Source organism: Ictalurus furcatus, chromosome 11 (genome assembly GCF_023375685.1).
Source record: "Ictalurus furcatus strain D&B chromosome 11, Billie_1.0, whole genome shotgun sequence".
Taxonomy (NCBI): domain Eukaryota; kingdom Metazoa; phylum Chordata; class Actinopteri; order Siluriformes; family Ictaluridae; genus Ictalurus; species Ictalurus furcatus.
The window spans coordinates 2,253,504-2,266,856 of NC_071265.1; the positions used below are offsets into that span (position 1 = coordinate 2,253,504).

Sequence of the window (13,353 nt, forward strand, 5' to 3'; positions counted from 1 at the left end):
GACCCGGCCTCCGAATTCCCCACATCTCAATCCGAGCGAGCGTCTGTGGGACGTGCCGGACAAACGAGTCCGATCCGTGGACGCCCCACCTCGAGGATCTGCTGCCAGCGTCCTCCAGAGGTCTTGTGGAGTCCATGCCTCGACGGGTCAGAGCTGTTTCGGCAGCACAAGGGGGAACTACACAATATAAGGCTGGTAGTTTTAGTGTACTCGCAGCACTGTGGTATTCACTTTAGGCAACCAAAAGACTCGATGCAAAAGAAAATCAGAACACAGGGATAAGTTTAACAGGTTTTTATTCACGCTGATCACTAACGCATCGTAAACTACGCTCTATAAATGTTACGCGACATGACGTGTCCAAATTACTGTTACGTTTCGAACAAACGTCCTTAACGTTCTGCTTTGTGAACAAATCATGACTTTTTTTTTTTTTCGCTATCCTATACCAATCAGGACTTCAGCCAAAAAAAAAAAAAATTAAAATAAAAAATTTAAGTTTTCAGTGATTAGCTAAAATAAAAAAACAAAAATCCTCCAAGTTGATCAATTTGGCTATGACTTTCCCCCAACAAAAAGAAAAGCATACTTACCTTCACCTTACACTAGATGAAAATAACGATGGATGAAACAATTTACCAGTTCGTTTAATTACCTACAGGTCTCAAACTTGAATTCGGAAAAGAAAAAAAAAAAAAAAAAAGAAAGAAAAGAAAATAAATCAGCGTCAGCTAATAATTCATGACAATTCTACATGAAGCTCCTAGTATTTTCTGTAGTACTACTGAATTGTCATCGTTAGAAGTTTCGGATAGTTCACACGGTCAGAAAGGCAGATTTTGGTTACCAAAACAATGACCAAAAAAAAAAAAGAAAAGAAAAAGACTGAACATTGGAGTACTGCATCTTTCTCATTTTAAAACAGCACAGTTAGATTTTTTTTTTTTCCTCCCCAAAGACAACATGCAGTTTTAGAAAGATTTCCTCTTCCCCCAATTTGTGTGTTTAAGAATTTTATTATTCATTTCTTTTGTGAGCCGGAGCCAGAACGAGACGATCCAGATGAGCCACGCCCCCTAGAGTTACAGAGAGAGACAAAAAGAGAAAGAGAGAGCACAGATAACTCAGCGTTGGGTCGTATTAGGACGAAAAGAAATAAAATCATCAAGAAAAGAAGTACAAACACCAACAGCAGACCCGCCAACCGGGAGGAGAAAGAACAGACTTCTAGTTCTTATTTTAATCTACAGTGGTGCTTGAAAGTTTGTGAACCCTTCAGAATTTCCAATATTTGTGCGCAAACATGACCTAAACCATAATCATACTGCTACGCAAGTCCTAAACGTAGACAAAGAGAATGGAATTCAACCTACGACAAATATTATACTTGCATTGTGTAATACACGGATATAATGTTAATGCTCACGAGTCCACCATCGGGAGAACACCGAACAACGATGGTGTGCACGGCAGAGCTGCAAGGAGAAAGCCTCTGCTCCCCGTAAACAACATCGATGCCCTTCTGAAGTTCACTAAAGATCACGTGGACAAGCCAGAAGGCTAACGGAAAAAAGTTTTACGGACAGACGAGTGCAAGATGGGAGCTTTTTGGTTTAAATGAGAAGCGTTATGTTTGGAGAAAGGAAAACGCTACATACAGCATAAGAACCTGATCCCGTCTGTGAAACACGGTGGTGGTGGTAGTATCACGGTTTGGTCCGTTTCGCTCCATCTGGAAGACTTGTCATTAATTTAGGTCACATCTATGCAGATATATAGAAAGTTCTGAAGGGTTCGCAAACTTTCAAGCACCACCAACGTTAGCTGAGGCGAACATACGCGGATAGATTTTATTTTACGTTGACGACACAGGATGTAGTCCATTTACCGTTACGGAAATTGAGGCACGCAGGACGAACAATCGAGACGAGACAGGCTAAATGGGGCGGGGCTTCCCGGGGTGTTTGTTAATATCAGAGAGTTCAAAGCTTCTACCCGACTGTCAATCATTCCAGATTCATACACCGAATGGATCATCTGTCACTTTATTTTTAAAAAGGAGGCGAGAGGTTGCACTAGCGAACGCAGACGGGAGGTTGGCGGGTCTGCAACATCTCCCACAGGAAAGCGGAAATCATTCACCAGTGATATAATAAAATGTAAAAAGGAAGCCAATAGGCCATTTTGTTACACCACATAAACCCAAACCTTTCGGACGACTGGGAGCGAGAGCGTCTTTTTTTGCGTCCGCCAGAGGAGGATCTGGAGCGACTTCTCTTCTGGCCTCTCTCAGGGGACGGCGAGGACGAGCGAGACCTCTTTCTCGAGGACGCGGAGCCTTTCCCAGAGCGGGAGCTGGATCTTTTAAAGAGGATATAGCAGGCGTTTTTCCATCAGTGACGCGAACACGACAAAGCTTCAACAACAACATTACACAACGGACATGCTGCCTTCTGCTTCTGGATAAAAGCTAAAATAAAGCAAATAAATAAATAAATAAATAAAAACGTCTCTCTCTATTGTTGTTTGAAATAACACAAGCCAACAAAAAAAGGCCTGTTTAGACTGAAATTTTAGCTGCTAATCATTCTTTTTGTAAAATTAACAGAATTTAATTAAAAACAAAACAAAACAGAAAAGAAACAAAACGTGCTGCTTCTGCTGAGTCCGAAGTGGTTCTTGTAACCACTGCGAGTTCGCATACACTCTCTCCCATGGAGAGCGCATGTCACCTCATTCACCTTGAGCGAGACCTCGAGCGAGAGCGTGATCTGGAACCGGACGAGCTCCTGGACCGGGATCTGCAACACAGAGCGACATGTTTCCAATTTCCCCGAACAAAGTGGAAAAGAAAATAAAAAAAAAAAAGGAAAAAAAAAGAAAACATACGATGATAAATGATAAGACAATATAATACTGATATCAGGATAAATTCAAGTACGCTTCAATACTGTGTAATTACATTTCTAACATCACGTAGTAAACCCAGTTATAACGGCGGCATAGCGTGGAAATAAAAAAACCCCGAATATTAAAAACCCATACTTTTAATTTCCGAGCTAACGTCGCCTCGCGCCGATCTCGGTGAGGTACGACTCCTGTATGACCTACGTACGAGTATTGATCATGACTCGCATCAGGCGTTATAATGCGCAGCAGGACGTTGAACTGCAAGTTATAACGCCTGACTCGAGTGTTATTACAAACTGACTGTATACAACGTGCTTATGAACGGATACAACAACGTGTAACGTCTTCTGACTTTATGTAGTCACGTACCATGTGCACAAACCTCATAACGTGCTGCTCCTGAAACTAGAACTACTTACGAGTGTTTATACAGACTTCTGACGTGTGTTAGAACACATTAATAACGAGTATAAATCCCAAATTTCACCATCTGGAGATTAATAAAGTAGTACTTGATCTCATCTTAGATCCAGACTTGTGTGAGGGGTTATAACGCTCACATAACCAAGCAATAGGTCTCTTGTCGTTTCTCATCCTGATTGTCTAGGACGTTCCGAACATGAAAATAAATAATAAATAAATAAATAAAAGACAATTTTAGTTTTATGATCAGAAGCTGACGCGCGTCAAGGGCGGTTTCTACGGTAACCTCGGCGAGTTGGTTAAATAGCTCATCTCGGTCATTACCGTTTGCCCGCTTAGCTTTCAGCCGTGTTTACGCTCTCATTAATCTCAGACGTTTCCACACCAGAGCAGATAAACCTCGCCGACACGCCGTGAACGTACGCACGTGAAAAAGTGCCTTGCGCTTCCACGACAAAATGAGAACACACAGTAGGTTAAAAAAAAAAAAACAGGTTTGAATAGAGATGTTAAGCTGATACTGACATTTTGTCTGGCGTTACCCTTGACCTGTACCCTTTTACCTGGACCTGGACCGAGAGCGGGAGCTCGAGCTGGAGGAGCGAGAGGACGAGCGAGAAGAACCCGAGCCACTGCCTTTCTTCTCCGACGGCTTCAACTCGTCACTCGCGTCCAGATCGTACTTGGACAAATCGGCCTCATCTTCGTCATCGTCCTCGTCGTCGTCGTCTTCGTCATCGTCGTCGTCATCCTAACGGAAATCAGAAACGTTACCGACACGTAATGATATTAACGTTGATACGCTCGTTTTAAAGAATAAAATCAGACTCTTACATCAAGTTTGTATTTTGAAAGATCTCCATCTTCTTCCTCCTCCTCTTCCTCCTCCTCATTGCCGCCGTCCTCGTCTTTCTTTTCCGGTTCTCCCTTTGTCTCGCCGTCTTTCTTGTTTTTCCCTCGAAACTTCTTTTTTATGCGGCCAAACTGAAACGAAACCCCAACACCGCGCTACGATTAAACCCAAACTGGTTTCATTTAAACGCCCGTCTTTTCCCTCTTCCCCAATTTATTTTCGTCATTATTTTATCCCAATCGCTTATTTATGTTTATAATTTTAAGACTTACTTTATCCTTCGCACTTCTATTACATTTTTATAAGTGACCTGCATTTTAACGTATGAACGATGTTAGAGAAATAAAGTTATAAGTAGTAAAACGTATCCACCTCATCATACTCGCCATCGGACTCTTCTCTCTCGTTGTAAACCAGATTCTCTCTCTCGTTAAAACCTCCACCGTATCCTATTTAAATAAATAAATAAATAAATAAATAAATAAAACCCTGCACACACAGCGATTAGACCCAATGTTTAATAATAAGGTGAGTATCTGAGGTGTGTGTGATGTTACCTGTTCTTTCCTCGAGCTTGGCGTATTTGGGGGTGTTACACATGTTACACTCTGATCTTCTGGCCCAGTTCACGTTTCCACATCTGCACCATGAAAACAAAAAGAGTGTTTGTTATTATTAGAGTTATACACAATACAACCAACAACCCAGTGTGCTATTAAATTAGGCTGTGTTTCATAACACGTCTCCTGTAGTGGAAAAGCTACTAAACATACCGATATCTAGAACCACGGACAGACACCTCTCGACTAGCTCACTAGGTCAAAATACAGCATGAACACACTTCATCGTTACCCTGATCTACGTTAGCTACTGTAGTGGGGTACGAGTCTGTAACAGCTTCTCGTTACAGTGTCTTCCTCTGTTTAATCAGTTTAAAGCTGTTTGAGACAGCTGTGGAAACAAGGGTGCAAGTGGGTAAGGGTGGAAGGAGGTAAGGGTGCAAGAGCAAGAAAGAATGTAAGGGTGAAAGGGGCTAAGAGAAAGAATGTAAGGGTGAAAGGGGCTAAGAGAAAGAATGTAAGGGAGCAAGGGGTAAGGGTGCAAAGGGCTAAGCGTAAGAAAGAATGTAAGGGAGCAAAGGGGTACGAGTAAGAAAGAATGAAAAGGTGCAAGGGGGTAAGCGTGCAAGGGGCTAAGAGCAAGAAAGAATGTAAGGGAGCAATGGTGTAAGCGTGTAACTGTGTGTACGAACGTGTGTGTAAGTGTGTGTATGAGTGTTCATGTGAGAAAGCTCACGTTTTGCACTGCCAGTCGTTGGCACTGAAGAGTCCCCTGCTCTTCTCAGCCAGAGTCTTCCCGATCTCTGTTCCTCCTGCCTTCATCAGCTTTGCTTCAGTCGTTTTCTCTGTTCAAACAAACACTCACTCGTTTATTATCGTAAAGGTAAACAGCGCAGCTGTGTATGTTTGACAACGCTCTGTTTATACACCATGTGTCTCGCAGCGAGCGCACATCATCACTTACCCCTTCCACATCGGTTACAGCTCGTTCTTCTGGCAAAGTTCACATTTCCACATCTTTGAACACAAGAACAAGGGAGTGATTATCAGGGAAAGATATTTAAGTCCTATCTGGACAGGATTAGTTTTCCAGATGTGCCAGTTCTGTAATATTGGATGTCTTGGATACATGCTCATGAAACTGAAGAAAAAAAAAAATCTGTGGTCCCAATATTTTAAAATGCAAGAAGCTACCTGTATATAATCCATATCTTATAGCTTTGACCTTCTCACAATCAATATTGCGTTTGTATCCAACATTTCCCCCACCTAAATACTAATAAACAAATCAGTGAGTCAAATAGCGGAGTCATTTGAGAACCGAACTACATGAATCGACTCAGTAAAGAGAATCATATTGCATACAACCCCGAGTCAAGACACAAAAGAAGGCCGTGCTTTTAATAAAGGTCACTTTGTCCTGGAGAAATATTGATCTGCCTAAACTCATGTCCGTCTTAAATGTAATAAAGTGTTAATATTTTTATTATTTTTTTTTAAAAAAGGAGATTTGCTTTTTTGAACATCGGAAGCGGTAACGTTAGCTTGCAAGGGTTAGCATGCAAACTGTCACAATAGACATTTAATTAGCCAGCAATGCTACTACTAGAATATTAAAAACCACACGCGAATATAAAGTTATTCGATTTAAAAGGTTTATCAATGAGTCGTTTGTTATTTAAATGAGTATTTAATGTATATACGTGTAAAGCAAAGCAGGCCAAGTTACACACAACGTCACCTAGCTATTTAGCATTGCTAAATTTCCAAGGAAGCGTCCTAACAGCTTTATTTTTCAAACTGCACAAATATGACACATTCAATCCAAACACCTTATAACAAATACTAAATATACGTTTTACTCACTTTTTATCTGGACAAATCCAGTCTCCGTCGCTCACCCGAAAACTCTTTCCAGACATTTTGGTGTCTCCAAAGTGGCCGCTTGCGGGATCTTACAGGAAAGAGAAGTGCGCCTGAGTATTAATATTACTTTAATGTAGTTTCTTATTTTGTGACATTCAAATATATGCTATTTTTTTTAAATCCGCATTGTTAATCTATGTCAATGTATAACAACATTCATTAGTAGGTTTTAGATTGCGTGGTTTCAACTTGACGGTTTTATAGACGTGTTTTAGACAGGCAACTGACTTGGACACCTCACGTAGGAGAGGAACACGTCGCAAGAAGGACCTTAACTGGGCGTGGTTAAAATTTAGGGGCGGGGTTCTGTACAGGCGCCACAGAAATGTGTGCTGTGAGTCAGATCAGCTCATTTGTAAGAGTCGACTCTTTCGAGTCCCAAACCGTGCATTGATATATATCTAAACCGAACAAAATTTGCTATTTTTTTTTTTTTACTAGTAATGCTTCTTCTTTGCCATAAGGCTAAACTTGTTCCATGGAATCTTACTTTACCCTCTAATTAGCAAAATAATTAATAAAACATTTTTAAATGAGCTGAGTCAAATACCTGATTTACTATTAATGCTAACGAACAACTCAGATGTTGAAAAGAGTTTTAAACGGAATAATTTGGATTAAATTGCACCACAGGAGTAACAACATTGCCTACATAAAGAAGAAGAAGAAGAAAAAGAAAAAGAAGAGGAAAAGGCTCATATATGAGAGTCGGTTCTGAACGTTCACTCAAAAGAACCAACTCGTTCGTGAACGACACATAATGAGTCTGGTACAGAATCTAAAAACTGTGCACTTTGCTTCTCTGTGACTCAATTAAAAGTCTCTACAAGTCTTTGTTACTATAGAAACAATAACGTATTAGAACGAGCACATTAATATAAACCTGTGATTTGCATCTACACTACTGTCAGAGCCTTCTGGCCAATCAGCATCCAGAATTCAATAGCGCTGTGGTGTAACAGACTTCATAGTTTTATTTGTTCATTTTTATATTCTGAAATGATACAAATCTAAGGTGCTTGTTTGTTTTCCTCTGATTATTCTTAATTTTATGATTTTGCAATTTGTAATGATTTTAATGCACATCTTCCGGAGCAGGAGTCTACACTGTCATCTATGCACAGATGCAGAGATCAGAAGCACAGATTAGATGGTCTGAGAAAGTGGATATACTGCCATCTCCTGGGGAGATGTCTCATGGTGTAGAGTAAAGAAAAATTCATGACCTCTGAAACAAAGCTATTTTTTTGGGGGGGGGACGACGCTTGGTTGGTTTACTGTACGATTGGTTTACTGTCGCATCTGGACCTTTCCAAAATGGTGGACGTTTTGACATACAGTGCCCTCCACTAATATTGACACTCTTGGTAAAATTATTGGCACCCCTATGAATTCATATGAGAAAAATATATTTGAAGTATTTTGATATTTTTTGATATTTTATTGATATATGATATTTTAATTTTTTTGTACACCTGGGTGACTAGGAACAGGAAATTTAATCATGACAAAAAATCTCCAAGGATCACAGCTGGAGAACTGCAGAAGTTAGTTGTGTCTTGGGGTCAGAAAGTCTCCAAAACTACAATCTGAAGTCACCTACATCACCACAAGCTGTTTGGAAGGGTTTCGAGAAAAAAGCCTCTACTCTCATCCAAAAACAAACTCGAGCATCTTCAGTGTGCCAGACACTACTGGAACTTCAAATGGGATGGGGTTCTATGGTCAGATGAAAATAAAATAGAGCTTTTTGGCGATAAACCCCAGAGGTGGTTTTGGTGCACACAGAGAGGTAGCCATATGGAAAAGTACCTCATGCCCACGGTTAAATATGGAGGTGGATCTTTAATGTTTTGGGGCTGTTTTTCTGCCAGAGGACCTGGACATTTTGTTAGGATACATGGCATCATGGACTCTATCAAATATTAAATATTATTCAAATATATCAGATATTAAATGAAAACCTGACTGTCTCTGCCAGAAAGATTCAAATGGGCCGTGGTTGGATCTTCCAGCAGGACAATGATCCAAAACATACATCAAAATCAACACAAAAATGGTTTACTGACCACAAAATCAAGGTCCTGCCATGACCATCCCAGTCCCCTGACCTGAACCCCATAGAAAACCTGTGGGGTGAACTGAAGAGGAGAGTCCACCAGCGTGGACCTTGAAATGTGAAGGATCTGGAGAGATTCTGTATGGAGGAACGCTCTCCGATCCCTCGCCATGTATTCTCCAACCTCATCAGGCGTTATAGGAGAAGACTCAGAGCTGTTATCTTGGCAAAGGGAGCTAGCACAAAGCATTGACTAAAAGGGTGCCAATAATTCTTGCACACCTATATTTAACAAAGATTTGTTTTGGATAAACCTGTGTTGTGTTTGCAATTGTTTTATATCCATGTATTCATGTAGCAGAGTATTTTTGTGATTTTTTTTTTTATTTTTATCAAAAGATTAAACAATGAAGACAATTTTTCACAAGGGTGCCAATATTAGTGGAGGGCACTGTAGCTAACGGCTATGTTATCAATTAAAGGACGAGGCACAGGTATACTGAGGGAAGTTTTCTGCCGAGTTCATAGCCCTCTCGAGTTATACAGAGTTAAATGTCACCTACCAGCCAATCAGAAATTAGAATGGGTTGTTTCCGGGTAAATTTCGTGATCCCTCTGCAAGCACGTTCGTTACTAGGCAACATGGATGCGCGCGCACACAAGGAGTGGAAGTTGGAAGAGCAAGATCCGATGAATGCGGCACGTAGCCCCTTCATTTTTATTTATTTATTTACATTCATTTATTTATTTATTTATTTATTTATTTTGATTTGACAAATTCCTGGAGGAAATCACTTGCCTGTGATCAAAGCTAGTAAGAGCTGATGTTGGGGAATATAGCCAAATTCATGCTAAATTATTATTTTATACGTCATCAATGAAGAATAGTGTAAGAGATATTCTACACCCCTTGACATTTACTTCATCAACTTAATGAATGCAAATAAAAAATTTAAGAGAGTAATTAGACCTCCTGGGTTCATTTTTTTAAAGGTGACCGGTTTGAGCAGATTTGGAAGGCTGGTTAAGATCGCCAGACTGGCTTTAGTTCTTCCCCACTGGAATGCAGATGCAGAGAGAGTGTTCTCCATGGTGGGTTTGAACAGAACCAAAACTAGGAAGAATTTGGCTCTGGATGGAACGCTATCATCCATCATGACGGTGAAAATGGTTGACCATGAGTGCTTTTAAGTGGAAGCCCTGTACCCCTGTCATCAAGGCATCAGAGGCATTAGTCGTAGCTCAGTGGTCAAGACAGCGGACGACTGACTGGAAGGTCATGAGTTCAAATCCCAGTACTACTAACCTGCCACTGCTGGGCCCTTGAGCAAGGCCCTTAACCCTCAACTGCTCAGTTGTATAAAAGGAGATAAATGCTAAGTCGCTCTGGATAATAGCGTCTGCCAAATGTAGCCCCCCCCCACACACACACATATATTTCTGGTGTACACCTGCATAAAAAAACCCCCAAAACAAATCTTCACAGTCTCACAACTTAGACTAATCAGAAAGCACCTGAAGAAAGTGCTAATTCTGCTGATAAACATCGCTGTGTAGCTCAAACTGCTGCTAGATATCATCAAAGGAGCTGAAGCAAATGGGGGAAAGTCACTCTTGCATCCATCCATCCATCTTCTATACCGCTTATCCTTTTCAGGGTCACAGGGAACCTGGAACCTGCATCGGGAACAAAGCGGGGTACACCCTGGACATGGTGCCAGTCCATCGGAGGGCGCACTCACACACACACACACACCCATTCATACACTACGGACACTTTGGACACGCCAATCAGCCTCCCATGCATGTCTTTGGACTGGGGGAGGAAACCGGAGTACCCGGAGGAAACCCCCGCAGCACGGGGAGAACATGCAAACTCCGCACACACAGGGCCACGGTGGGAATCGAACCCCCGACCCTGGAGGTGTGAGGCGAACGTGCTAATCAGTAATTCACCGTGTGCCCCACTCTTGCATTATTTTTAAAAAATATTATTTTAGGAATGATAATAAAGGAAAACAAGGGAAATGCTGTAACCCAGCTAGCATCATAGCAAGTCGGCTAGTCAAATTAGCCGAAAATAATCCATATATGTCACAATACTTTGAGTAAAAATGAGGCCCATTTATTAAATATATTCCTCCAAGTCAGGAAAACAGTATAAGTGATAAGCAGGCTTATTTACGTAGACTATACGTAGACTAGTCAAGTGCAAAAGTTCGCACACCCTTCAGAAAACATTCCAAAGAACGTTATTTTGCAGCGAGATGTTTAATGTAGACAGTTTCGCAGCATCTGTGACATGTAAAGAAGATAACAGTTGGCGGTTCTGTATTTGGGGTCAACTTGTGACAAACCTTTACTTTTTACATTAATCCACTCATATTTGCGTAGAACTTGCGTGACCTCATCTTCTGCTGTTCCACTGTGAGACTGGAAGAATGATAGGGATGGGGAACGTTTCCAAACCTTCATTCAAAGACTCCATTTTTATTTCCGCATCACAAACAGTGCAAAACAGCGTGCATTTTTGTCTGTCTAAAACTAAATAAATCAAAATATACTACGAACAGATGTTTAAGACTGTTCGGTAAAATGTACTACAGGTTCAATATATCTTAAAAAGTAATAAATACATTTATAAATTCTCACCAAAACTGGATTGAATAAACAAAGTATCTGACTCTGGAGGGGGGGAATGATGGATTGAAACATAATGAGCTACGTAGCAGCTCCTGGGGCATCATTTTAACTGGAGACAGAGCTCCAAAGTCGGCTAAAATGCCCGCTTTCCACAACTTCCTGTACATCGCAGCGGCGCAGTGCTTGTGTCGTTTCAACGCAACTGAAGAACTTTTTTTCTAATGTGGTTTTGTAACTATATAACCTATAACGCTATCGGTCACTTCACCAGCGCAGAAGATGCCCGGTAATGGCGCAGGTTCTCCGAGAAACAATGTGATCATGAGACCAGTGTGCACGCTATATATTTGAACTCTATGGGTTGCGCAGATTGGGACCTCTGGTGTTCAAACAGTACAATTACATTAGATGCATAATTAATAGAACGCTCGTTTCTATGATGTGCATCGTCACATTTTTCATTGCAATGCACCGTTACACTCCTATTCATAACACATGGCTCGGTAAACCCCAAAACACAGTCCTAATATAACGATAATAATAATGGTTCCAGTATGAACCAATCTTGCTCTTCATCATCTTGGTCATCCTCCTGCTTACATGGAATGATGATTTTATGAATATTCATAATAGTGGTATAGGCTATACCGATCATTTAATGATGGATAATATACTGTATGATCATGTAACATCTGTCCAACATTTGCAGCAAGATATTCCGTCCTGGATTAAACTCTGACTTGTGATTAGATTATATTTTAAAAACAACAACAACAACAACAACAACAATCCTATATCAGTTTAAAAGTTTGCATCTTCATTTTTTTGAAAGTATTATAAATATTCTCTAATAACATGTAAGTGTTTGCCATTATAACTGTCTTTTAAAAGTACTTTTCTATACTCAGAACTCGGGTACATGTTGGTTTTTTTTTTTTACTTATCATCCATTTTTATCTTCTTATGATACATAAAATATATTGCAAAACCAATCTTTACGTTTTTTACTCAAAAACCATGAGAAGTATAAACTTTTGCACTTGCTGTGCATATAATTTCACTTCCCTGTGCCCTCACAACGGAAAAGAAACCTCTGACTGTCTCTTCGCTTTTTCATGCATCCTTTTACTTATTTCCTCCCCTGGCTCTACCCGAGCTTCACATTCTCTCCACTAGATGGCACTCTAATGTCACACCTTTTGGCTAGAAGCTGGGCGTAATCATTTTGCCCCCTGTTACCCGCTTTAGCAGGTTTTAGGTAAGTTGTGTGATTTGTTTAGACTCTGATGATGCACAGCATAACCATTTCAAGTGAAATACACTTGCACGGAATTGCATTTTGAATAGCGGGCAGGGGAATAGTGAATGATGATGATAGTAATAATAGTAATAATAATAAAAGCACAGGATTTCCACTGATCCTTCTGTTCCAGTCCAAAATTCCAACAAATGGCTGACAAAGTGCACATTTGGAGGGCCTCTTCTGTTAGGCGTGAAGGGCTCTGAGCTGTTGAGCCAGATGGAGTTTGGACATCCCCCCCAGTGCTAGTTCTCAGTCCTGCAGGGACGCAGACACACACGAACTCAGCAAGCCAAAGCCTGTCCTCCGCACACACACCAGCCTCTGCCAAATTCACACTGCTTCAGAGGGCTCTCTCACAGCCAGGGTACTGACTCTGAGTCACAATGCCCAGGTTGCTGCTCTTGTTGTTGTTTTTACCAGTGTTTATTTTTAATTTCAGACTCAGAATCCGACTGAGGTTGGTATTACAACCTAACGTTCCTGCAATTCATCATTAAGAGGTGGCTTTACAAAAATTAAATAAAAAGAGTCATTTGACAAGAGAATCGTCGGAATTCCACTGGAATACTTTAGAAATATTATTTACACATTATGGTAAGATTTCCTGAACATGAAGTACATTTTTTAACTTAAAATACCAAAAGATCTAGTCTCTGTAACAGCGACTCTAATTCAC

At 40.6% G+C, this 13,353-nt stretch overlaps 1 protein-coding gene across 2 annotated transcripts; it reads right to left on the minus strand.

Moving 5' to 3' along the window:
- Window positions 1-279: 279 nt before the first annotated feature.
- zranb2 (zinc finger, RAN-binding domain containing 2) lies at window positions 280-6,739 on the minus strand. Of its 2 annotated transcripts, XM_053636024.1 has the most exons (10): window positions 6,613-6,738; window positions 5,711-5,763; window positions 5,483-5,591; window positions 4,744-4,826; window positions 4,559-4,635; window positions 4,168-4,317; window positions 3,897-4,084; window positions 2,742-2,801; window positions 2,209-2,361; window positions 280-1,076 (listed from the first exon to the last, which is right to left on the minus strand). In XM_053636024.1, exons 1-10 carry the CDS (start codon window positions 6,666-6,668, stop codon window positions 1,022-1,024), a joined length of 984 nt encoding a protein of 327 aa, XP_053491999.1. In that variant the 5' UTR covers window positions 6,669-6,738; the 3' UTR covers window positions 280-1,021. The 2 variants fall into 2 exon arrangements, with proteins under 2 accessions (XP_053491999.1, XP_053491998.1); XM_053636023.1 differs by having other exon boundaries at window positions 280-2,361; window positions 6,613-6,739.
- Window positions 6,740-13,353: the final 6,614 nt, after the last annotated feature.